Source organism: Coregonus lavaretus (assembly GCF_964263955.1).
Source record: "Coregonus lavaretus genome assembly, chromosome: 34".
Lineage (NCBI taxonomy): Eukaryota > Metazoa > Chordata > Actinopteri > Salmoniformes > Salmonidae > Coregonus > Coregonus lavaretus.
Genome location: NC_140021.1, coordinates 33321106 through 33345138, shown reverse-complemented (window position 1 = coordinate 33345138; position 24033 = coordinate 33321106). Strand labels below are relative to the sequence as shown.

Here is a 24033-nt window from a genome sequence, read left to right as displayed (position 1 = left end):
CTTTTGAGCTAATATTCTATAAGGGGAATAGGAACTCACGCAGGAGAACATTTGAGGTTCTGGTACTCAGCTCTGGTGAGCTCCTGCCCAAGTCAAGCACTGCTTCTTATCCCTTGTGCAAATAGCCTACAGCTGTGTCTGTCCAGAGCTCACTGGCAGGGAAACTCTGAGGGCCCAGAATATTTTATACAATGTTGCAAGTTCGCTAGCTCAACGACCCAAATTAATAGTTGATACAATGTTTCAATTTCATTGCAGACAGGCCATGTGTAGCCAATATGATTGATAGGATATTTATTTTTATCAGGATATTTTCTACCTGCAGGCTGCAATGTTTTTATTTGTTGGCAATAGAAGTTACTTTTTAGGTTTGTATCATTTTCATTTAGATTTGGATATAATTTAGATTAACCACATGACAATGATTTTGAGATATGAAGACGTTATCATCAATTAAATGAAACTGTTTCATTGACCTTTGACCCTCTTCTATCCAGCGGTGTGTGATGTGATTGACCAGCAGATGGGTCAGAGGGTGATGACCCCACCAGTGGAGGAGCCAGAGCCTGACCACCTCACCACTAAAGCCCCTAGCATCGCCTTCCCTCTCACCAACTCTCCTGTGCCCCCAGAACCACAGGTAACCACGCACCCTCCCTCCCTCCCTCCCTCTTGTAAGGTGATATTATAAGTAAATGTTGAGATGTTTTGAATCGATACTTAGCTGCGCAGTGGTGTAAAGTGATTGTGACAGTGATGCTAAAAGCTTCTTTGTTCTCTCCACAGACTAAAGAGGAGAGCGAGGCGAAGAAGGAGCCTCCTCGATTCCAGCTGTCCTCCCTTAACCCCCAGGAGAGGATAGACTACAGCGCCCTCATAGACGAGCTGGGTGAGTCTTAATCCTCCACCCTCCTCCCTGTCTCTGACCATCTAACTGGACTGTATTTGCCCTGTTGTCTCTGTAGTACATCTCAGTGGTCTGAAGTAGCCTCAACTCCTTTGTTGCGTCTCAGATTGGCACCCTAATCGCTATATAGTGCGCTACTTTTGACCAGGGCCCATAGGATTCTGGTCAAAAGTAGTGCACTAAATATGGTGCCATTTGGGACACACTCTTGTCTACTTGTTTATCTGCATTGGTCTGTATCTATGCGAGTCCCCCTATTGCATTTGTCTGTCTGTGTGCGTCTTTGTCTGACGCTACATGTGTTTGTTCCTCTGGGGTCCCTGTAGGTGGTGTGGTGCTGGACAAGCAGTGCTTTGACCCCAGCTGCTCCCACATCATTGTGGGGACCCCCCTGAGAAATGAGAAGTACCTGGCAGCCATGGCCGCAGGGAAGTGGATCCTGCACTGCTCCTACCTGGAGGCCTGTCGCTCCGTGGGACACTTCATCCAGGTCACGATCTGGCCATCAGTGCATCAGACCACAACATGCCACTATTTCATTTTCATTTCTAGCCCCAGCTTGTTTTATTTAACCTTCATTTAACCAGGAAGTCCCAATGAGGTCAGAAGACTTCACATTGTTTTATGTATCTTGACTGTGTGTTCCAGGAGGATGAGTATGAGTGGGGCAGTAGCTCCATCCTGAACGCCCTACTGTCTATCAGCTCCCAGCAGAAGAGGCTGGCGTTGGCCGCCATGCGCTGGAGGAGGAACCTGCAGGACCGCAACAACCAGGAGGGATCATTCAGCGGTTGGACCGTCATGCTGAACATGGACCGGACCAGAGAGTCAGGGTTCAGACGACTCCTGCAGTCTGGTGGAGCAAAGGTTCAAACAAAGCTCTTATCTGTCATACTGTACCTCAATCTTCTTAGTTTGGGTAAAGCTACTAAGACACAACTGCTTTTCAAGTCTCTTCCATACTTGCCTTTGTAGATATTGACACTTGTACACTTCTGGATGTAACTCCCATCCACCCTCTCTCCTAACCTCTCTTTCTCCTATATTTCTTTCTTCTCCCTAACCCTCTCTCCAGGTTCTCCCCAGTCCCTCTCCATCTCTGTACAAGGGAACAACCCACCTGTTTGCAGAGTTCAGTCGGTTGAAGCCGGGAGACTTCCGGGTGGATGTGCCAGAGGCCATGTCCCAGGGGGTCAAATGCCTAAAGCCAGAGTTCATCGCAGACTACCTCATGCAGGTTAGTGGGACTGTAACTAAAATGCATAACTGCCTCACAAAGAGACTGCAGAAGGCATTTTTTGTTGTCTGACTACTTTAAAGGCAGTGTATTCGGTGCATTCGTAGAGTTTTCAGATCCCTTGACTTTTTCCACTTTTTGTTACATTACAGCCTTATTCTAAAAAATCTAATAAATTCCTCATCAATCTACACACAAAACACCATAATGACAAAGCGAAAAGGTTTTTAGAAATTTTAGCAAATGTATTAAAAATCAGAAATACCTTATTTACATAAGTATTCAGACCCTTTGCTATGAGACACGAAATTGAGCTCGGATGCATCCTGTTTACATTTATCATCCTTGGGATGTTTCTACAACTTGATTGGAGTCCACCTGTGGTAAATGCAATTGATTGGACATGATTTGGAAAGGCACACACCTGTCTTTATAAGGTCCCACAGTTGACAGTGCATGTCAGAGCAAAAACCAAGCCGTGAGGTCAAAGGAATTGTCCGTAGAGCTTCGAGACAGGATTCTGTTGAGGCACAGATCTGGTGAAGGGTACCAAACAATGTCTGCAGCATTGAAGGTCCCCAAAAACACAGTGGCCTCCATCATTCTTAAATGGAAGAAGTTTGGAACCACCAAGACTCTTCCTAGAGCTGCCCGCCCGGCCAAACTGAGCAATCGAGAGAGAAGGGCCTTGGTCAGGGAGGTGACCAAGAACCCAATGGTCACTCTGACAGAGCTCCAGAGTTCCTCTGTGGAGATGGGAGAACCTTCCAGAAGGACAACCATCTCTGCAGCACTCCACCAATCAGGCATTTATGGTAGAGTGGCCAGACGGAAGCCACTCCTCAGTAAAAGACATGAAAGCCCGCTTGGAGTTTGCCAAAAAGGCACCTAAAGACTCTCAGACCATGATAAACAAGATTCTCTGGTCTGATGAAACCAAGATTGAACTATTTGGCCTGAATGCCAAGCGTTACGTCTGGAGGACACCTGGCCCCATCCCTACGGTGAAGCATGGTGGTGGCAGCATCCTGTTGTGGGGATGTTTTTCAACGGCAGGGACTGGGAGACTTGTCAGGATCGAGGGAAAGATGAACGGATCAAAGTACAGAGAGATACTTGATGAAAACCTGCTCCAGAACGCTCAGGACCTCAGACTGGGGCGAAGGTTCACCTTCCAACAGGACAACGACCCTAAGCTCATAGCCAAGAAAACGCAGGAGTGGCTTCGGCACAAGTCTCTGAATGTTCTTGAGTGGAAAAGGTCAAGGGGTCTGAATACTTTCCGAATGCACTGTAAGTAATTTGGGGAAAGTCTAATGTGAAACCTTGGTTAATGTTTGATCCATAAAGTGGTTACTTTCCTTCATGTAACAATACAATGTGTTCAACATTCTCCATAAAACCCACCCTGGCCAGTGAATTAAAGGTTATCCGTGTAACATTTCCACCTGCAACTAGTGCTAAATATCAATTACATACCAGTAGTAGCAAAATAATAGAAATCCACCCGGGTAAAACATACTTATTAGAATGCAGCGTGACGCTGCAAATGAGCTTTTTTTGACGGTGACTAGCCAGGCAGGTTGTTTTGTGTACACGTTTTTCACGTCCTTGCAACATATGTTTTTGGGGATTATGAAAAGGTAAGAAGCAGTACTAAGCCATTTTAGGGGTTTCAAAGCAGTGTCCTTGAAAAACCATGACGGAATCGATACGATGGCTTAAATATAACATGTTGCTCCTTTTAAGAAATAAAAAGATAGAAACTAAAACTCCTCTCTCATGAGTCTTGTCTTTTTGTCCAGGAGCCTACTCCACCAATAGAGATGTACTATCTGCCTGAAGCTGCCCAATGTCTGCCAGCGGCCACAGATGCCAGCGGCGCCACCCCCTCCCGCAAGCGCAAAGCATCAGGAGATTCCTCAAAGTTGAAGAAGACCCGCCTCAAGTGAAAACATTGTCATTTAGAGCTTTGGCGTCAACTAGTAAATTCCATCATTTTAGAAACGCCCCTGCAAGCCATAATGATATGTCTGTAAATAAGATTGTTTTGTTAGTTGAATGAAAATAAAATGAATGTGACCAAAGTGTTTATGTCGTTGTGATTGATTGGTGCTTTCACTAAGCGTCTGAGACAAAATGTTCTCAAGCGCTCAACACAGAGATGCACTGTCAATTTCTGTCCTGTAGAGGGCACTCTACATTCAGCTTGAATCCCAAGCATTGTACCTGGAGTGAGTGTATTGTCCTTTCACAGCATCACATGCTGTACCATTCAGCTTTGCACCTCTGAGTGTACTGATGTCATAAGCAGGAACATTCCTACTTTCTTATTTTTTATTCTCTTTTCTCATTGACAACATGAGTCCTTCCTGAGATCAATTCTACCTGCTGTGAACTGTGATAATTGCATTTGTTCAGGGTGTGTCACAACAGTGTCTCTGTGACCCATGCCCTCATTTATCACTGTCATTAGGACACAGTCACTGCTGACACCAGCCTCATTACTCATGGCAGCCCCTTACCACCTTACTGCTGTCATTGTTAATGTAGGTCTCACCTACTAGATTCCAAATATATGCCAATGTTTAAACACAAAACAAGCTGACAAAGGCTACCCAAGGCATAGGTCTACTTACTGTGATGGAGAACAAAGAAAACCAATGGCAAAATAAGACATCCCCAAATCAGAACCAACTACATGTGTTAGACTACTTATCCAAGCAATTGTACTGCTTTAGCAACATATGTGTGTCTCTACCTTACTATAAACACCAGATTTTGTTTACCCACCTCTTACCCTGTCCTATGCCAATGCCATGCCAGGCTGGCTGGTGTGGGGCAAGGTTCCTGCTACACGCCCATTTGGAGGGGTAAGTGGTTTAACCTCGGAATGGCTAAACTAAACCATCCTCTCCATGGGTTAAACTGCTGGTTGAATGCTGCAGGATTAGGGGAGTTGGTGGGGTAAAGGAGCTACATACAAACACTGTCCTGTTGGTCACAAAAGAGAGCTTGGTCCTCCCACAAGCGCAATACTCGCCCATTTCAAGACTTTGTGTTTAACCATTTATTTATTTATTTTGATTTTATTTAACCTTTATTTAACCAGGTAAGCCAGTTGAGAACAAGTTCTCATTTACAACTGCGACCTGGCCAAGATAAAGCAAAGCAGTGCGATAAAAACAACAACACAGAGTTTCATATGGGGTAAACAAAACGTACAGTCAATAACACAATAGAAAATATATATACAGTGTGTGCAAATGTAGTAAGTTATGGAGGTAAGGCAATAAATAGTCCATAGTGCAAAATAATTACAATTATAATTTAGTATTAACACTGGAGTGATATATGTGCAGAAGATGATGTGCAAATAGAGATACTGGGGTGCAAATGAGCAAAATAAATAACAATGTAAATAACAATATGGGGATGAGGTAGTTGGGTGGGCTAATTACAGATGGGCTGTGTACAGGTGCAGTGATCAGTAAGGTGCTCTGACAACTGATGCTTAAAGATAGTGAGGGAGATAAGTGTCTCCAGCTTCAGAGATTTTTGCAGTTCGTTCCAGTTTTTTGCAGCAGAGAACTGGAAGGAATGGCGACCAAAGGAGGTGTTGGCTTTGGGGATGACCAGTGAGATATACCTGCTGTAGCGTATACTACGGGTGGGTGTTGCTTCCATGTTGGCCAGATATAGGACATCTTTCACAATGGGAAGCCCAATTATATTCCTCTGTCCCAGGTCTGTTTCTGGAGGCACAGATAAGGCCCTCTCAACCCTCCTCAACCTCGCTGGCCATGGATGCGTCCCAAATGACACCCTATTCCCTACATAGTGCGCTACTTTTGACCAGATCATAGTCTAAGACCGATGCTGCTGGGACTGAGGAACCTAATGAGAAAGTCAGCCATGGAGAACGCACAACATTCCCACAACAATACCATGTTGCCTTGGTGATGATGGGAGCCTGTAGCATTGAAAAAGAAAAATATGTGCCTGCTGTTGCAGCAATATGTCCTCATTAAAATTCCACGGCCATACTCCCGCCACGAAAACCCAAGTCCTTTCGTGCTTGTGTGGCACAGACTCTCTGCCCGCCTCTCATGAACATCTTGTGGACCGCGCAGTAGCCTAGTCACATATGATGCTCGTACTGCTAGCCAAGCCTGTTGCCTCCACGGTGTGGTTATCCACCTACCGTTGTCAGTGGTCCCAGGATTTGAGGGGATGCGCCCCCGCCGTCCTCCTATTGTATTTCGCTTGATCAAACTGTATGGCTCCCCGGGGCAGCAGTGTAGAGCCCCGTCGGATTGAACATGGAGCTCATGTGACATTCTGGTTCGGAACTGGCCATATGTGCGCGCGGCTTGTGTGACTTGAGTGGTGACACAGCCGCCTTTTGGGATTCAGTTGACTGGGATACGCGGACTACTCGGAAGGACCGACGCACCTTGTGTAATAGGTAAGCATAATAATTGGTGTGGCACCTAGGCTGTAAGTACTCAAATGGTAGCATGTTTCGTGCTTTCGTGAGTCGATACCGATGCATCACTGGGTCACTAACCTAAGGTTTAGATGTAGCTACTCTGGCGTTTGTCACATTCTTACTACCACGATACAGTTTATTTTCGCGCGCGCTATGTGTGCGATTGTCTGCGAGCCTTGAAGGTTCACACGAGACTGTCCCTCTTTTATTATTATTATTAGTAATGTTATCAATAGGGCATCTCTACTCGGGAAACTCTAGTCAATGAATAACCTATTCCTCAGCTATTGATTACAGTTCACGGTTGTGAGAGACCGGGGAATACATGACACACGGTTTAAAAAACAGTGTCGACAACCTAGGTCATGTTTACTGAACCTTGAACCATATTCATCGCTAACAATTAACACTATATCAAGCAGAGACTGTTTTACCACATGGCCGCTATTTCCATGTTATAATACATCCATTGTTGTAGTCGACTTGTTATAGAATGTGTTATTGATGAGAACTACTGTGTATTTGAAACTGACACACTGAACAAAGATGGGATGGGGAAACCATTGAGAAGAAAAAGAGAGCGATTTTTTTTCGTCCACTAAAGTATATATATTTTTCTCTCTTGAGACCCGCAGGAACAGAGTGCTTAATAAGGGTCACGCTTAAAAAGTGAGACAACCACCTTCTCCCTCCCACTGAAGACCTCCTTTTCATCTGGAAACTTAGGCTTTGTTTCCTCAGCTACATTGAGGTAGTGTTGAATGTACAGAATAATACGAAATGCTCTGAGACCAGTTTGAGTAAGTGTGTAGTAGGCCTAGATGAACCTGCTGGTCACCCTTACCATTGTGATTGGAATGTTGGTGTCCAGTTCTCCACAGAACCCCCCACTCTCTTTGTTCTGGGGACAATCATCCACTGCTGTGTGTACAATGGTGGGGGAGGGGCGTGGTCAATAAGGGGCATTGACATCTGTAGCTGACAGCTTCCTTAGGGTCCATTGACATGATGTATGTAGAGCTCAGAGACTGGTTAGTGAAACATAGGAAACACTAAGAATGAGAGGCGTAGAGACCATTCACATCCAAGGGACCAAGTGAACAAAATAACACACAGGATGGCAGTCTTTCGAATCTAGCATAGATTGTCACCCATAACGAGTTTGCAACACAAATCTGAACTCAAATAAAATTGTATTTGTCACATCCGTCGTAGACAACAGGAGTAGACTAACAGTGAAATGCTTACTTACAGGTCCCTTTCCAACAATGCAGAGTTAAAGATAAGATATAAAAAAATAGAAATAGTAACACAAGGAATAAATACACAGTGAAAAACAAATACAAAATTAAGAGTAAAAATAACATGGCTATATATATATAGAGAGAGAGTAGAAATAACATGGCTGTATACAGGGAGTATCAGTACTGAGTTGATGTGCAGGGGTACGAGGTAATTGAGGTAGCTATGTACTGTACATATAGGTAGGGGTAAAGTGACTAGGCAACAGGAGAGATAATAGAGAGTAGCAGCAGCGCATGTGGTGAGTGTGGAAGTGTGTGTGTATGGCGTCAGTATGCATGTGTGTGCATGTTGTGTGTGTAAGTATGTGTTGGTGTGTGGGTATAGTCCAGTGTGTGTGCATAGAGTCAGTGCAAGGGAGTTAGTGCAAAAAAGGGTCAATGCAGATAGTCTGGGTAGCCATTTGATGAGCTATTTAGCAGTCTTGTTTAGAAGTCTTATGGCTTGGGGGTAGAAGCTGTTTAGGGTCCTGTTTGTTCCAGACTTGGTGCATTGGTACCGCTTGCTGTGCAGTAGCAGAGAGAACAGTCTGTGGCTTAGGTGGCTGGAGTCTTTTACGGTTTTTTGGGCCTTCCTCTGACACCGCCTGGTATAGAGGTCCTGGATGACAGAGAGCTTTTCAGCCTCCTGGGGGGGAAGAGGCATTGTCGTGCCCTCTTCATGACTGTGGGTGTGTGTGGACCTTGTTAATTCCTTAATGATGTAGACACAGAGGAACTTGAAGCTCTCAACCCACTCCACTACAGCCCTGTCAATGTGAATGGGGGCATGCTCGGCCCTCCGTTTCCTGTAGTCCACGATCAGCTCCTTTGTCTTACTGACGTTGAGAGAGAGGTTGTTGTCGTGGCACCACACTGCCAGGTCTCTGACCTCCTCCCTATATGCTGTCTAAGCACGGCCCCCGTGTTGAGGGTCAGCGTGGCGGATGTTGTTGCCTACCCTCACCACCTGGGGGCGGCCCATCAGGAAGTCCAGGATCCAGTTGCAGAGGGAGGTGTTCAGTCCCAGGGACCTTAGCTTAGTGATGAGCTTGGAGGGCGCTATGGTGTTGAACGCTGAGCTATAGTCAATGAACAGCATTCTCACGTAAGTGTTCCTTTTGTCCAAGTGGGAAAGAGCAGTGTGGAGTGCAATCGAGATTGCGTCATCTGTGGATCTGTTGGGGCGGTATGCGAATTGGAGTGGGTCCAGGGTGTCTGGGATGATGGTGTTTATGTGAGCCATGGCTACAGATGTGAGTGCTATGGGGCGATAGTCATTTAGACAGGTTACCTTGGCGTTCTTGGGCACACAGACTATTTTGGTCTGCTTGAAACATTACAGACTGGGTCAGGGAGAGGTTGAAAATGTCAGTGAAAGCTTTCCAGCTGGTCAGTGCATGCTCTGAGTACGTGTCCTGGTAATTTGTTTAATAAAAACTACAACTCCCATTAGCCCAGCGTCCCACATAGTTCTAGAGTTGATTTCTCGTGAATTATTTGATTTCTCTCTAGAAAAACAGCGTGTTGGGCAAAAAAAAACAATGAACTAAATGGCATTCAAGTAATTGAACCGACGTCGGTCAATTAGTTGTTTAATAATCCCCCCAAAAAACAAAATGTTGGTTCATCGTTCAGCACTAGATCCCATTTAGACATCTAAAATACATTAGAACCACACATATACACGTTTTAATACACCAATATTACCTGTAAAGACTATAAGAAGAAGAGACCTGCTTGGGCCAAGAAACACGAGCAATGGACATTAGAACGGTGGAAATTTGTTCTTTGGTCTGGAGTCCAAATTGGAGATTTTTGGTTCCGACCGCCGTATCTTTGTGAGACGCGGTGTGGGTGAACGGATGATCTCTGCATGTTTATTTCCCACCGTAAAGCATGGAGGAGGAGGTGTTATGGTGTGGGGGTGCTTTGTTGGTGACACTGTCTGTGATTTATTTAGAATTCAAGGCACACTTAACCAGCATGGCTACCACAGCATTCTGCAGCGATACGCCATCCCATCTGGTTTGGGCTTAGTGGGACTATCATTTGTTTTTCAACAGGACAATGACCCAACACGCCTCCAGGCTGTGTAAGGGCTATTTTACCAAGAAGGAAAGTGATGGAGTGCTGCATCAGATGACCTGGCCTCCACAATCCCCTGACCTCAACCCAATTGAGATAGTTTGGGATGAGTTGGACCTCAAAGTGAAGGAAAAGCAGCCAACAAGTGCTCAGCATATGTGGGAACTCCTTCAAGACTGTTGGAAAAACATTCCAGGTGAAGCTGGTTGAGAGAATGCCAAGAGTGTGCAAAGCTGTCATCAAGGCAAAGGGTGGCTATTTGAAGAAACTCAAATATAAAATATATTTAGATTTGTTTAACACTTTTCTGTTTACTACATGATTCCATATGTGCTATTTCATAGTTTTGATGTCTTCACTATTATTCTACATTGTAGAAAATAGTAAAAATTAAGAAAAACCCTTGAATGAGTAGGTGTGTCCAAGCTTTTGACTGGTAGTGTATATATAATTTACAAGTAATTATGACAAAAAACAAGATTCAGAAAAGGTTGTGTTAATGAGATAAATTACTAAATAAATTGTAATAATTTACTTTTAAACATATTTGTTTTCAGAGTTATGTTTAACTCAGGCCTTTTCATTAGGGGAGCAATGTTAAAAAAAACATTAGAAATTGATTAGTTAACTTTTGGGGAATTTCTGTGTTGGAAGTTGTGGAAATTGTGGTAAAATGCATAATATCTGATCAATAAACATAACAATCATTATTAAATAGATAAATATGGATCGTAATCTTAGTGATCCAAGAGGAATAATGTTGGTAGTATTTTATTTTAATTTTTTTGTCATGTGCCAGTTTCGTGAGAATCACCCGGGTTTCCTTTGTAATCTGTGATAGTTTGCAAGCCCTGTTACATCTGACGAGCATCCGAGCCGTTAGTCCTGTATTTTTGCTTTGCCTGTTTGATGTTTCATTGGAGGGCTCAGCAGGATTTCTTATAAGCGTCCGGGTTAGTGTCTCGCTCCTTGAAAGTGGTAGCTCTAGCCTTTAGCTCAGTGCGGATGTTGCCTGTAATCCATGGCTTCTGGTTGGGATATGTACGTACGGTCACTGTGGGGACAACGTTGTCGATGCACTTATTAATGAAGCCAGTGACTGATGTGGTAAACATATTCCAGACTGTACTATCAAAACAGTCCTGTAGCTTAGCATCCGCCTCATCGGACCACTTCCGAATTGAGCGTGTCGCTGGTATTCCCTGTTTGAGTTTTTGCTTGTAAGCAGGAATCAGGAGGATAGAGTTATGGTCAGATTTGCCAAATGGAGGGCGAGGGAGAGCTTTGTATGTGTGTGGAGTAAAGGTGACCTATAGTTTTTTCCCCCTCTAGTTGCACAGGTGACATGCTGGTAGAAATTAGGTAAAACAGATTTCACTTTTCCTGCATTAAAATCATCGGCCACTAGGAGCATTTTCTTGTTGCCTTTATGGCTCTATATAGCTAGTTGATTGCGATCTTAGTGCCAGCATCGGTTTGTGGTGGTAAATAGAGAGCCAATATAGAAACTCTCTTGGTAAATAGTTTGGTCTACAGTATTCAGGCGAGCAGAACCTCAAGACTTAATATTGGAGATATGTTGTTAACAAAGCGAGACACCCTTGAATTTACGAGATGCAGCCGTTCTGTCCTGTCGATGCATAGAAAAAGCAGCTAGATTTGATTAACCATGTCCTTGTTCAGCCACAACTGAACATAGGATAGGATATTACAGTTCTTCAGGTCCTGTTGATAGGATAGTCTCGAACGGAACTCGTCTAGTTTGTTCTCCAGTGATTGTACATTCGCCAATAGAACAGAGGGTAGAGGCGGTTGATTTACTTGTCACCGTAGTTTCATCAGGTTGCCCCCATGTCGGCCTCTGTATCGCCGTCTTTTCCACTACCGAGTGTCAGCGATTAGGTACTGGTCCCGGGTGAACAGTATGTCCTGTGCGGCTGAGTCATTGAAGTAGAATTCTGTATCCAAATCGAGGTTAGTGATCGCTGTTCCGATGTCCAGAAGCTCTTTTCAGTCATTGGAAACGATGGCGGAAACATTATGTACAAACATTTTTTGGACACTTCAAAAGGCACTGATGTTGGGTCATGTAAAGCTCTCAGTAGAGCTTTGTTTTAATACTGATCCAGGTTGTCCAAGATAAAGACCAAATGCTGTCAATGTTTACCAATAAGAATGTGAGAGCTGGTCTCAAACCCAGGCCACCAGCACTAATGACAAACACCCTAACCACTGTCCCAATAAGGGATATCTCTAGGGCATGTTCTTATTGGGCCAGTATAGTTAGGCCCTGTCCAGAAAACACCCTAACCCCTATTCCTTAGGCACTTGTGTAGATCTGAAACAATTAGATAGGGGTATAAGCAATAGGGTAAATGCACTTTGAAGTAAATCTCACCTCTCTGTTAAAAGTACACTGAATAAAATATTTGATTGATAATAGTGATTCAGGAGTATCATTAAAACAGGTTAATATGCCCCACCAACATTTAGATAATTATACAAAAACTCTTAAATCAGCGATTCCCATACTCTGTCCTCGGGACCCTAAGGGGTGCACGTTTTGGTTTTTGCCCTAACACTACACAGCTGATTGAATTGATCAAAGCTTGATGATCATTTGATTATTTGAATCAGCTGTGTAGTGTTAGGACAAAAACCAAAGTGTGCACCGCTTTGGGTCCAGAGGACCGAGTTTGGGAAACCCTGCCTTAAATTGTTTACATAAATAAATCAAATCAATAGTCAAATTAACTGATAACTGACACAGACATGGTGGCGTAGCAGGAATATCTGAATGCTGTGAACCAAGGACATGGGTGAGGACATGTTGAATAATAATTACTGTATAAATGAATTTGCACAATGTAATCCTGTATGTCATAGTGCGTCAAATATGTAAGTTGAAAACGCTGTGTGTGTGTGAGTATCCCTGCCAACAGACAAAAAGAGCTGTGAATGGCTGTGGTTCACCAATCAGGGCCTTGATGTAACTGTACCCGAATACCCAAGAGTGGGTCCAGATCCAGAATTCTAAATAATGTCACAGGTCTGGGTCAGATCTGATATGATGGTCTCTGTATGTGTAATCTTTGGTTGCCTCATGCTCTGTCTTTACAGAGGCATTTAACTGAGCCTAATCTTTATGATGTGTGTGCTGTGTGCCACTCCTGATGCCTTGTGAAAGAGAGCATTAGTCCATGAGACTGGTTTTTATAGGACACACCCTTTGTGATAATGACAATTGACATGTGTATGTCAAAACTAGAGTTCTTCATGGATCTGTACATGAATACCCGAGACCCGATCCGGGACCTGAGCGGCCAATCATAAGTCATCAAAGCGGCAATAGGTTACAGTCATAGAGCCTCGCTCCATGTGTGGCAAAAGTTAGGAGATATCTAATCAATGGAGGATGGAATTCAAATGACGGAATTAAAAGGTAAAGGACAAGGATAGGGTACAATGACTAAGAGCCATCAGGTAGGCTGCTACTTAATATTCTGAATGGAGTTGTTATTTGTGACCAGGTCTATACGGAACGGGTCTAGTTGTCCTCGGGTTTGATCGGAACGGGTCTCTATATTTAAAAAATGTATTTATGCATGTCTCTCCAGAGATGTTCGATCGGGTTCAAGTCCGGGCTCTGGCTGGGCAACTCAAGGACATTCAGAGACTTGTCCCGAAGCCACTCCTGCGTTTTCTTGGCTGTGTGCTTAGGGTAGTTGTCCTGTTGGAAGGTGAACCTTCGCCTCAGTCTGAGGTCCTGAGCGCTCTGGAGCAGGTTTTCATCAAGGATCTCCCTGTACTTTGCTCCGTTCATCTTTCCCTCGATCCTGACTAGTCTCCCAGTCCCTGCCACTAAATAGGATCCCCGCAGCATCATGCTGACACCACCATGCTTCACCGTGTTCTTGGGGACCTTCAATGCTGCAGACATTTTTTGGTACCCTTCCCCAGATCTGTGCCTCGACACAATCCTGTCTCGGAGCTCTACGAACAATTCCTTCGACCTCATGGCTTGGTTTTTGCTCTGACATGCACTATATAGACAGGTGTGTGTCTTTCCAAATCATGTTCAATCAAATGAATTTACCACAGATGGACTCCAATCAAGTTGTAGAAACATCTCAAGGATGATCAATGGAAACAGGATGCACCTGAGCTCAATTTCGAGTCTCATAGCACAGGGTCCGAAGACTTATGTAAATAAGGTATTTCTGTTTAAAAATATATATAAATTAGCTAAAATGTGTAAACCTGTTTTCGCTTTGTCATTATGGGGTATTGTGTGTAGATTGATGAGGAATAAAACATTATTTAATCAATTTTAGAATAAGGCTGTAACGTAACAACATTTTGAAAAAGTCAAAGGGTCTGAATACTTTCCAAGTCAAATGTATGTTTGGTGGAACGTTGAGGGAATATTCTCCCAACCCTCAGATAACTGGACACATGAATGTTCTTGCAACGTCCCATATAATGCGTCTAGAACATTCATGTTGTATATTCTGAGAACCTTGTACCACGTTCTAGACAAGATGCTTGACATTAAGGGAATGTTCTCCTAACTTTAACACCAAAACATGCTAAAAAGGTTCTCAGAAGGTTTTTGCTAACATAGATAGAATGTTCCCCTAACTAACGGAAAACTGGACACTCAAACATTACGGGTAACATTACAAAAACGTTCTCTCTCCCTAGAATTGTTAGCTGGGCCGATCCAATCCCCCATGATCCTTTCTAATGTGCTTGTGATGGAGGGCAGACCTGGGAGAGTGTATCGACTGTCTGGTATTGACTGCCACTACCTCCCAATGTATAGACCTATCTGTCTTCTGTCATCTAGAGGAACATCAGGGGACCAGTGTTTGGTCATCCTGCGGTCTTATCAGAATTGTCAGGAAAAGTCTGCTTCACCAGTAGAAAACACCCGGAAAGTATTGAATTTCCCATCCAAAACATCAGGCCCCCTCAAACATACGTACCAGGGATGGTTCAGGAAAAGGGAAAACCTGGTGTCTGACTCTGGGTTGTTGAGAAATACAGTAGTTGTGTAGCTGTGTGACTGCATGACCATGTGAAAGTGTTGTAATGTAGGCTAGTCATAACAGCCTCACAAGAGCCCCCATGACTGGCGGAGCATGGTACAACTAGGCCCTACAGCATGAAGTGAAATTCACCCCTCTGAGTAAATATGGCCCCCACATACTATACATGCTCAGGGTGGACTTAGAACTCACTACCCATAGTGCTGATAAACACAATGCCGGAAAAACAGGATTTCATAGAACAAGAGAGGGAAGGAAAAAACAGCCAACTCCTTTTCCTTTCCTGTATTTTCTAAATGCCACACGGCATTAGCGACTAGCGAGGCGCTTTCAGACTCGGCTGCCTTAGAAAGGAATTTAGTTTAAGCCGAAAGAGATGAGGGTTCACACACAGGAACCACAGGAGTTGGTGACATGCTGAAGACTGTTTAATTGGAACAGCAAAAGCTGTTCTATTTTAACAGGAAGAAAATTACATTTCCCCCTTAGCCACTTATGATTATATCAACCAAAGAGCACTGCCATAGGAGATGGAGGAGCCTGTGCCAGCAAAGCAGAACGGTTAGCCTCACCAAAAATGGCTCTCTCAATGGCGGTGACATTTGAAAAGCCATTATACTGTATAGAGACCAGTATCAGAATGGGGTCTGTCTGTGCATTGGGGGGTATCTGAATGAACGTCGATATACCAACCGGGCGCTTTAGGAACACAAAAGGCCTGGCCAGCGCTAGCAAAGCCCCCAGCTGCACATTCACATCAGCAGCCACAGAAAGAGCGGCAAGGGACCAGGGTTGAGGGAAAGCAGCGGTAACGGATTCCTAGCCATTATGCTGATTATAGGGGCCGATAGGCACGGGGAGATAAGAGCGTAGACAGCACCCGGCCGAGCGTGAGGACAACGTGTTTTACAGGGGGACCCAGCTAACAATTCTAGGTAGTGAGAACTTTTGTGTAATGTTACCGTAATGTTTGAGTGTCCAGTTGTCCGTTAGTTAGGCAAATATTCTATCTAGGTTAGCAAAAACCTTCTGAGAACCTTTTTAGCATGTTTTGGTGGTAAATTTTAGGAGAACATTCCCTTAATGTCAAACAGAACTTATCTAGAACGTGGTTACAAGGTTCTCCGAATATACAACATTAATGTTCTAGTCTCATTTTATGGGACCTTACAAGAACATTCATGTGTCCAGTTTTCTGAGGGTTATGTGAATATTCCATCTGTATCCCACCAAAAATACACAGAACATGGTTGCTATGTTCTCAGAACATAAGATATTAATGTTCTAGACACATTTCTGTTGCTGAGCCAATCAAGGCCCTGATTGGTGAACCACTGATCCATTCACAGCGCTTTGTCTATTAGCAAGGTTAGGGATACTCACACACAGTGTTTTCAACTTACAGTTGAAGTCAGAAGTTTGCATACACATTAGCCAAATACAGTTAAACTCAGTTTTTCACAATTCCCGACATTTAATCCTAGTAAAAATTCCCTGTCTTAGGTCAGTTAGGATCGCCACTTTATTTAAAAAATCTGAAATGTCCGAATAATAGTAGAGAGAGAATGATTTATTTCAGCTTTTATTTCTTTCATCACATTCCCAGTGGGTCAGAAGTTTACATACACTCAATTAGTATTTGGTAGCATTGCCTTTAAATTGTTTAACTTGGGTCAAACATTTTGGGTAGCCTTCCACAAGCTTCCCACAATAAGTTGGGTGAATTTTGGCCCATTCCTCCTGACAGAGCTGGTGTAACTGAGTCAGGTTTGTAGGCCTCCTTGCTCGCACACGCTTTTTCAGTTCTGCCCACAAATTTTCTATAGGATTGACATCAGGGCTTTCTGATGGCCACTCCAATACCTTGACTTTGTTGTCCTTAAGCCATTTTGCCACAACATTGGAAGCATGCTTGGGGTCATTGTCCATTTGGAAGACCCATTTGTGACCAAGCTTTAACTTCCTGACTGATGTCTTGAGATGTTGCTTCAATATATCCACATAATTTTCTTTCCTCATGATGTAATCTATTTTGTGAAGTGCACCAGTCCCTCCTGCAGCAAAGCACCCCCACAGCATGATGCTGCCACCCCCGTGCTTCACGGTTGGGATGGTGTTCTTCAGCTTGCAAGCATCCCCCTTTTTCCTCCAAACATAATGATGGTCATTATAGCCAAACAGTTCTATTTTTGTTTCATCAGACCAGAGGACATTTCTCCAAAAAGTACAATCTTTGTCCCCATGTCCAGTTGCAAACCATAGTCTGGCTTTTTTATGGCGGTTTTGGAGCAGTGGCTTCTTCCTTGCTGAGCGCCCTTTCAGGTCATGTCGATATAGGACTCGTTTTACTGTGGATATAGATATTTTTGTACCTGTTTCCTCCAGCATCTTCACAAGGTCCTTTGCTGTTGTTCTGGGATTGATTTGCACTTTTCTCACCAAAGTACGTTCATCTCTAGGAGACAGAACGCATCTCCTTCCTGAGCGGTATGACGGCTGTGTGGTCCCATGGTGTTTATACTTGCGTACTATTGTTTGTACAGATGAACGTGGTACCTTCAGTTGTTTGGAAATTGCTCCCAAGGATGAACCAGACTTGTGGAGGTCAACATTTTTTTTTCTGTGGTCTTGGCTGATTTCTTTTGATTTTCCCATGATGTCAAGCAAAGAGGCACTGCGTTTGAAGGTAGGCCTTGAAATACATCCACAGGTACACCTCCAATTGACTCAAATTATGTAAATTAGCCTATCAGAAGCTTCTAAAGCCATGACATCATTTTCTGGAATTTTCCAAGCTGTTTAAAGGGACAGTCAACCTAGTGTATGTAAACTTCTGACCCACTGGAATTGTGATACAGTGAATTATAAGTGAAATAATCTGTCACTAAACAATTGTTGGAAAAATTACTTGTGTCATGCACTAAGTAGATGTCCTAACCGACTTGCCAAAACTATAGTTTGTTAACAAGATTTGTGAAGTGGTTGAAAAATGAGTTTTAATGACTCCAACCTAAGTGTATGTAAACTTCCGACTTCAACTGTACATATTTTACATACATGATTACATTGTGCATGTTCAATGAATGATTATTCAACATGTCCTCACCTGGGATTTTAACTCACAACCTCTTGGTTCACGGTACACCGATCTTCCTCCTACACCGCCATGTCCGTGTCAGGTATCAGTTAATCTGTCTATTCTCTCATCATTGATCTTTACTTATTTCAGCAATTTAAGGGCTTTCTGTATAGTTTTCTTATGTTGGTGGGACATATTAACCTGTTGTAATGATACTCCTGAATCACTATAATCAATCAAATATTTTCTTCAGTGTACTTTTAACAGAGAGGTGAGATTTACTTCAAAGTGCATTTACCCTATTGCTTGTATGACTAAAATGACTAAATGTACCCCTATCGAATAAGTGAACAAATAACACAACAATTACATATTGATTTCATGAACAAAGTTATGCAACACCCAATTCCCCTGTGTAAAAAAGTAATTGCCCCCTTACACTCAATAACTAGTTGTGCCACCTTTAGCTGCAATGACTCCAAACAAATGCTTCCTGTAGTTGTTGATCAGTCTCTCACGTCGCTGTGGAGGAATTTTGGCCCACTCTTCCATGCAGAACTGCTTTAACTCAGTGACGTGTGGGTTTTCAAGCATGAACTGCTCGTTTCAAATCCTGCCACAACATCTCAATTGGGATTAGGTCTGGACTTTGACTAGGCCTTTCCAAAACTTCCAATTTGTTGCTTTTTAGCAATTTTCATGTAGACTTGATTGTGTGTTTTGGATCATTGTCTTGCTGCATGACCCAGCTGCGCTTCAGCTTCAGCTCACAGACGGATGGTCTGACATTCTCCTGTAGAATTCTCTGATACAGAGCAGAATTCATGGTTCCTTCTATTAAGGTAAGTCGTCCAGGTCCTGAGGCAGCAAAGCATCCCCAAACCATCACACCACCACCACCATGCTTGACCTTTGGTATAAGGTTCTTACTGTGGAATGCAGAGTTTGGTTTTCGCCAGGCATTACTGGAACCATGTCGTCTATGCTTGAAAACCCACACGTCACTGAGTTAAAGCAGTTCTGCATGGAAGAGTGGGCCAAAATCCCTCCACAGCGACGTGAGAGACTGATCAACAGCTACAGGAAGCATTTGGTTGGAGTCATTGCAGCTAAAGGTGGCACAACCAGTTATTGAGTGTAAGGGGGCAATTACTTTTTCACACAGGGGAATTGGGTGTTGCATAACTTTGTTTATGAATAAATGAAATAAATATGTAATTGTTGTGTTATTTGTTCACTTATGTTCCCTTTATCTAATATTAGATTTTAGTTGAATATCTGATAACATTCAGTATCACAAATATGCAAAAGTAGAGAAAATTAGAAAGGGGGCAAATACTTTTCCATAGCACTGTATCTACAGTACAAGATCCATGTGTACGTGTGCGTATAGTGCGTATGTTATCGTGTGTGTGTGTATGCATGTGTCTGTGCCTATGTTTGTGTTGCTTCACAGTCCCCGCTGTTCCATAAGGTGTTTTTTTTAATCTGTTTTTTAAATCTAATTTTACAACTTACATCAGTTACTTGATGTGGAATAGAATTCCATGTAGTCATGGCTCTATGTAGTACTGTGCGCCTCGCATAGTCTGTTCTGGACTTGGGGACTGTAAAGAGACCTCTGGTGGCATGTCTTGTGGGGTATGCATAGGTGACTGAGCTGTGCGCCAGTAGTTCAAACAGACAGCTCGGTGCATTCAACATGTCAATACCTCTCATAAATACAAGTATTGATTAAGTCAATCGCTCCTCCACTTTGAGCCAGGAGAGATTGACATGCATATTATTAATATTAGCTCTCTATGTTTTTTGTGGCACCTGACCACACGAATGAACAGTAGTCCAGGTGTGACAAAACTAGGGCCTGTAGGACCTGCCTTGTTGATAGTGCTGTTAAGAAGGCAGAGCAGTGCTTTATTATGGACATACTTCTCCCCATCTTAGCTACTGTTGTATCAATATGTTTTGACCATGACAGTTTACAATCCAGGGTTACTCCAAGCAGTTTAGTCACCTCAACTTGCTAAATGTCCACATTATTTATTGCAATATTTAGTTGAGGTTAAGGGATTAGTGAATGATTTGTCCCAAATACAATGCTTTTAGTTTTAGAAAAATGTAGGACTAACTTATTCCTTGCCACCCACTCTGAAACTAACATTTCAGTCGCTGTAATAGCTGACATGTATAGTGTTGAGTCATCCGCATACATAGACACTGGCTTTACTCAAAGCCAGTGGCATGTCATTAGTAAAGATTGAAAAAAAGTAATTGGCCTAGACAGCTGTCCTGGGGAATTCCTGATTCTACCTGGATTATGTTAGAGAGGCTTCCATTAAAGAACACCCTCTGTGTTCTGTTAGACAGGTAACTCTGTATCCACAATATAGCAGGTGGAGTGAAGCCATAACACATACGTTTTTCCAGCAGCAGACTATGATCAATAATGTCAAAAGCCGCACTGAAGTCTAACAAAACAGCCCTCACAATCTTTTTATCATCGATTTCTCTCAGCCAATCATCAGTCGTTTGTGTAAGTGCTGTGCTTGTTGAATGTCCTTCTCTATAAGCATGCTGAAAGTTTGTTGTAAATTTTACTGTAAAATACCATTTTATCTGGTCAAACACAATGATTTCCAATAGTTTACTAACGGTTGGTAACAGGCTAATTGGTCGGCTATTTGAGCCAATAAAGGGGGCTTTACTATTCTTAGGTAGAGCAATTACTTTTGCTTCCCTCCAAGCCTGGGGGCACACACATTCTAGTAGGCTTAAATTAAAAATATGGCAAATAGGAGTGGCAATATCGTCCGCTATTATCTTCAGTAATTTTCCATCCAAGTTGTCAGACCCCGGTGGCTTGTCATTATTGATAGACAACAATAATTTTTTCACCTCTTCCACACTCACTTTACGGAATTCAAAATTACAATGCTTGTCTTTCATAATTTGGTCAGATATACTTGGATGTGTAGTGTCAGCAATTGTTGCTGGCATGTCATGCCTAAGTTTGCTAATCTTTCATTTAAGGTGCTCCAAAGCTTTTTACTATCATTCTTTATGTCATTTATCTTTGTTTCATAGTGTAGTTTCTTCTTCTTTTTATTCAGTTTAGTCACATGATTTCTCAATTTGCAGTACGTTTGCCAATCGGTTGTGCAGCCAGACTTATTTGCCATTCCTTTTGCCTCATCCCTCTCAACCATACAATTTTTTCAATTCCTCATCAATCCACGGGGATTTAACAGTTTTTACAGTCATTTTCTTAATAGGTGCATGCTTATTAGTTACTGGAATAAGCTATTTCAAAAATGTGTCAAGTGCAGTGTCTGTTTGCTCCTCATTACACACCATGGACCAACATATATTCTTTACATCAACAACATAGGAATCACTACAACATTTTATTGACCTCTTAAACACAATATTAGGCCCAGCCTTTGGAATTTTGGTTTTCCTAGATATGGCTACTATATTGTGATGACTACATCCAATGGATTTGGATACTGCTTTCAAACAAATCTCTGCAGCATTAGTAAAGATATGATCAATACATGTTGATGATTTAATTCCTGTACTGTTTGTAACTACCCTGGTAGGTTGACTGATAACCTGAACCAGGTTGCAGGCACTGGTTACAGTTTGAAGCTTTCTCTTGAGTGGGCAGCCTGATGAAAGCCAGTCAATATTTAAATCACCCAGAAAGTATACCTCTCTATTGATATCACATACATTATCAAGCATTTCACACATGTTATTCAGATACTGACTGTTAGCACTTGGTGGTCTATAGCAGCTTCCCACCAGAATGGGCTTTAGGTGAGGCAGATGAACCTGTAGCCATATTACTTCAACAGTATTTAACATGAGATCCTCTCTAAACTTCACAGGAATGTGGTTCTGAATATAAACAGCAACACCTCCACCGTTGGCATTTCTATATTTTCTGTACATGTTATATCCTTGTATTGCTACCACTGTATCATCAAAGGTATTATCTAAGTGAGTTTCAGAGATAGTCAGAATATGTGGTGCAGATGAACAATGGGACTATAATAGGATTATAAGGAGGGCCTGCTGGGAGAGGTTAGGGGGGCACACGCTACCTTCCCCCTGCGCTCTGGCCCAGGCTGGCCACCCCTGAGGGTCATGTGATGGACGGAACAATGCTGGCAGGACTGGTGTCGCCCTCTTGATTTATTGAGGCTGGACTTGGTTCAGTCAGGAGGATTATTTAGACAGACCAACTAATGGTGGACAGGTTGTGAACCCTGTTAACAAGCAACGCAATTAATGCCCTTGTCACCTTCGCAAAGTGGCTTTCTGAAGTAAAAAGATTAATAAAATAAAGGGCGGAAATGGTGCACTTCTGCTTTCTTGGCAACTTCTTTGGATAGACCTCTTTCAAGTGAGCCTGAAATACTGTGGCAGATATATAAAAGGAACATTTTTTGGGTTACTCTGGATACATTTTGTATATTTACTGAGCAACGCTGAGCTTTGGCTCTTGCTTTGATTTTGAAATATTTTTTCTGTGGACATTCCCCTTTATCTTTGGGTGTTTTTCTTCACTTCAGAACATTAGCTCCTCTGAACAGTAAAGCTCAAACCATAGCAGTGATGCCCATGCAGGCCCATCAGACACAGGCTAGAGATTAAACCATGCATCATATGCTGAGGAGCCAGCCCAGGGGGACCACTAATTAGTGGGTTCCCATGTCACTGTCGCCTGCTAATCAGTTGGGGGAGATGGGGACTCCCTTCTCCCAGTCAGAGCCCCGCTTCCATATTTACCCCTGGCAGTGTCCTTCCACAAATCCCAGCTTTTTGGCTCCAAACAACCTCCTCATCCTTCATCTTCCTTCCCCCAAGCCAGCTTTGGTGTTTCAGACAGATGCCATCCAATGTTCCCTCACATTTTTTGGGGCACTGAGCAAATTTGAGGTCTTGTGAGCGGAACCTTGAATGTTGTGGAATTGTTGTGCAACGTCCAGTGCATTTACAGTGAACAATGAGGCTGTGCCCTTACAGTTTTAGACAGTAGCCAATAGGCCATTGTGGTTATTTGAGCATAATGTAGGCCTACCAACAAAACCAATGGAGCAAATCCCATAAAATGTTCACATGGAAATAGCTTTTGATTTCTATGATATGTGGTGTTCAATGCAGGCCTACATTGCATGAGACTTTTAAAAAAGTTTTTACTTTATGAAGGGCTTGCTATTAATTATTTTTTACTTGGTCTGTAACACCATGGGCCAAATAGGTGACTGTAAATTGTATTGTTTTGTATGATGCAAGAAACCACTTTACAAAATAAAATAAATTATACAGAGAAATAGACAATGTAGGCTACCCTTCTGCCTATTGGCTTATTTGCATAAGACGTAAGCTTTTTACTTGACTGGCTTTTCAAAGACAACTTGAAATGGGGCCTACATGTTTTGTGCTCTTGTAGGAAGCAGTAACTCCTGATTGCTGACCTATACTTATCTATAACTGGACTAATAACTTGCTAACTAGCGAAGAATATCAACAAATGTGCACATGAGCGGTTCTGCACTCTGAACTGATCTGAAAAGCACATTCACTCCTGGGTGATTGAAAGACCGCTGCTTGTGGGCTACCCCCGCCAATAGAATTCTACTCCGTTGCGCTCTGGCTCTGCCTACAACAAAATCACGGACTCAATCTTGCAAAGTTAGATTTGGTTTGGTTTGTTGCATTGAAAAGGGGCTGATATAATGTTGATTCGATCACAGAAAAAAAAGTTAATCTACTGTATATAGTGCAAACTAATGGGGCGAACTCAGTAAAGTTCAATCGCTTGCGTCTCTGGGCAGCATGGCATTTCTTCAGCGAGGCAGTCCTGGAGGAGGTGCGCGGCCACGTACGAGCA

At 42.9% G+C, this 24033-nt stretch overlaps 2 protein-coding genes across 2 annotated transcripts in view; both read left to right on the top strand.

Annotated features, from left to right (window-relative positions):
- The window catches only part of LOC311109145 (DNA topoisomerase 2-binding protein 1-A-like), a 37693-nt gene extending 33465 nt beyond the window's left edge, over positions 1–4228 (top strand). Inside the window, exons 22-27 of the mRNA XM_084151967.1 lie at positions 498–640; positions 787–889; positions 1234–1397; positions 1556–1774; positions 1983–2144; positions 3950–4228. Coding sequence (XP_084008093.1) covers positions 498–640; positions 787–889; positions 1234–1397; positions 1556–1774; positions 1983–2144; positions 3950–4096 — 938 coding nt within the window. The 3' untranslated portion in view covers positions 4097–4228. The remainder of the gene's footprint in view (positions 1–497; positions 641–786; positions 890–1233; positions 1398–1555; positions 1775–1982; positions 2145–3949) is intronic.
- Positions 4229–6326: 2098 nt separating this feature from the next.
- The window catches only part of LOC311109146 (uncharacterized protein), a 101916-nt gene continuing 84209 nt past the window's right edge, over positions 6327–24033 (top strand). Inside the window, exon 1 of the mRNA XM_084151968.1 lies at positions 6327–6612. The gene's annotated coding sequence lies outside the window, so the exon portion shown is untranslated. The remainder of the gene's footprint in view (positions 6613–24033) is intronic.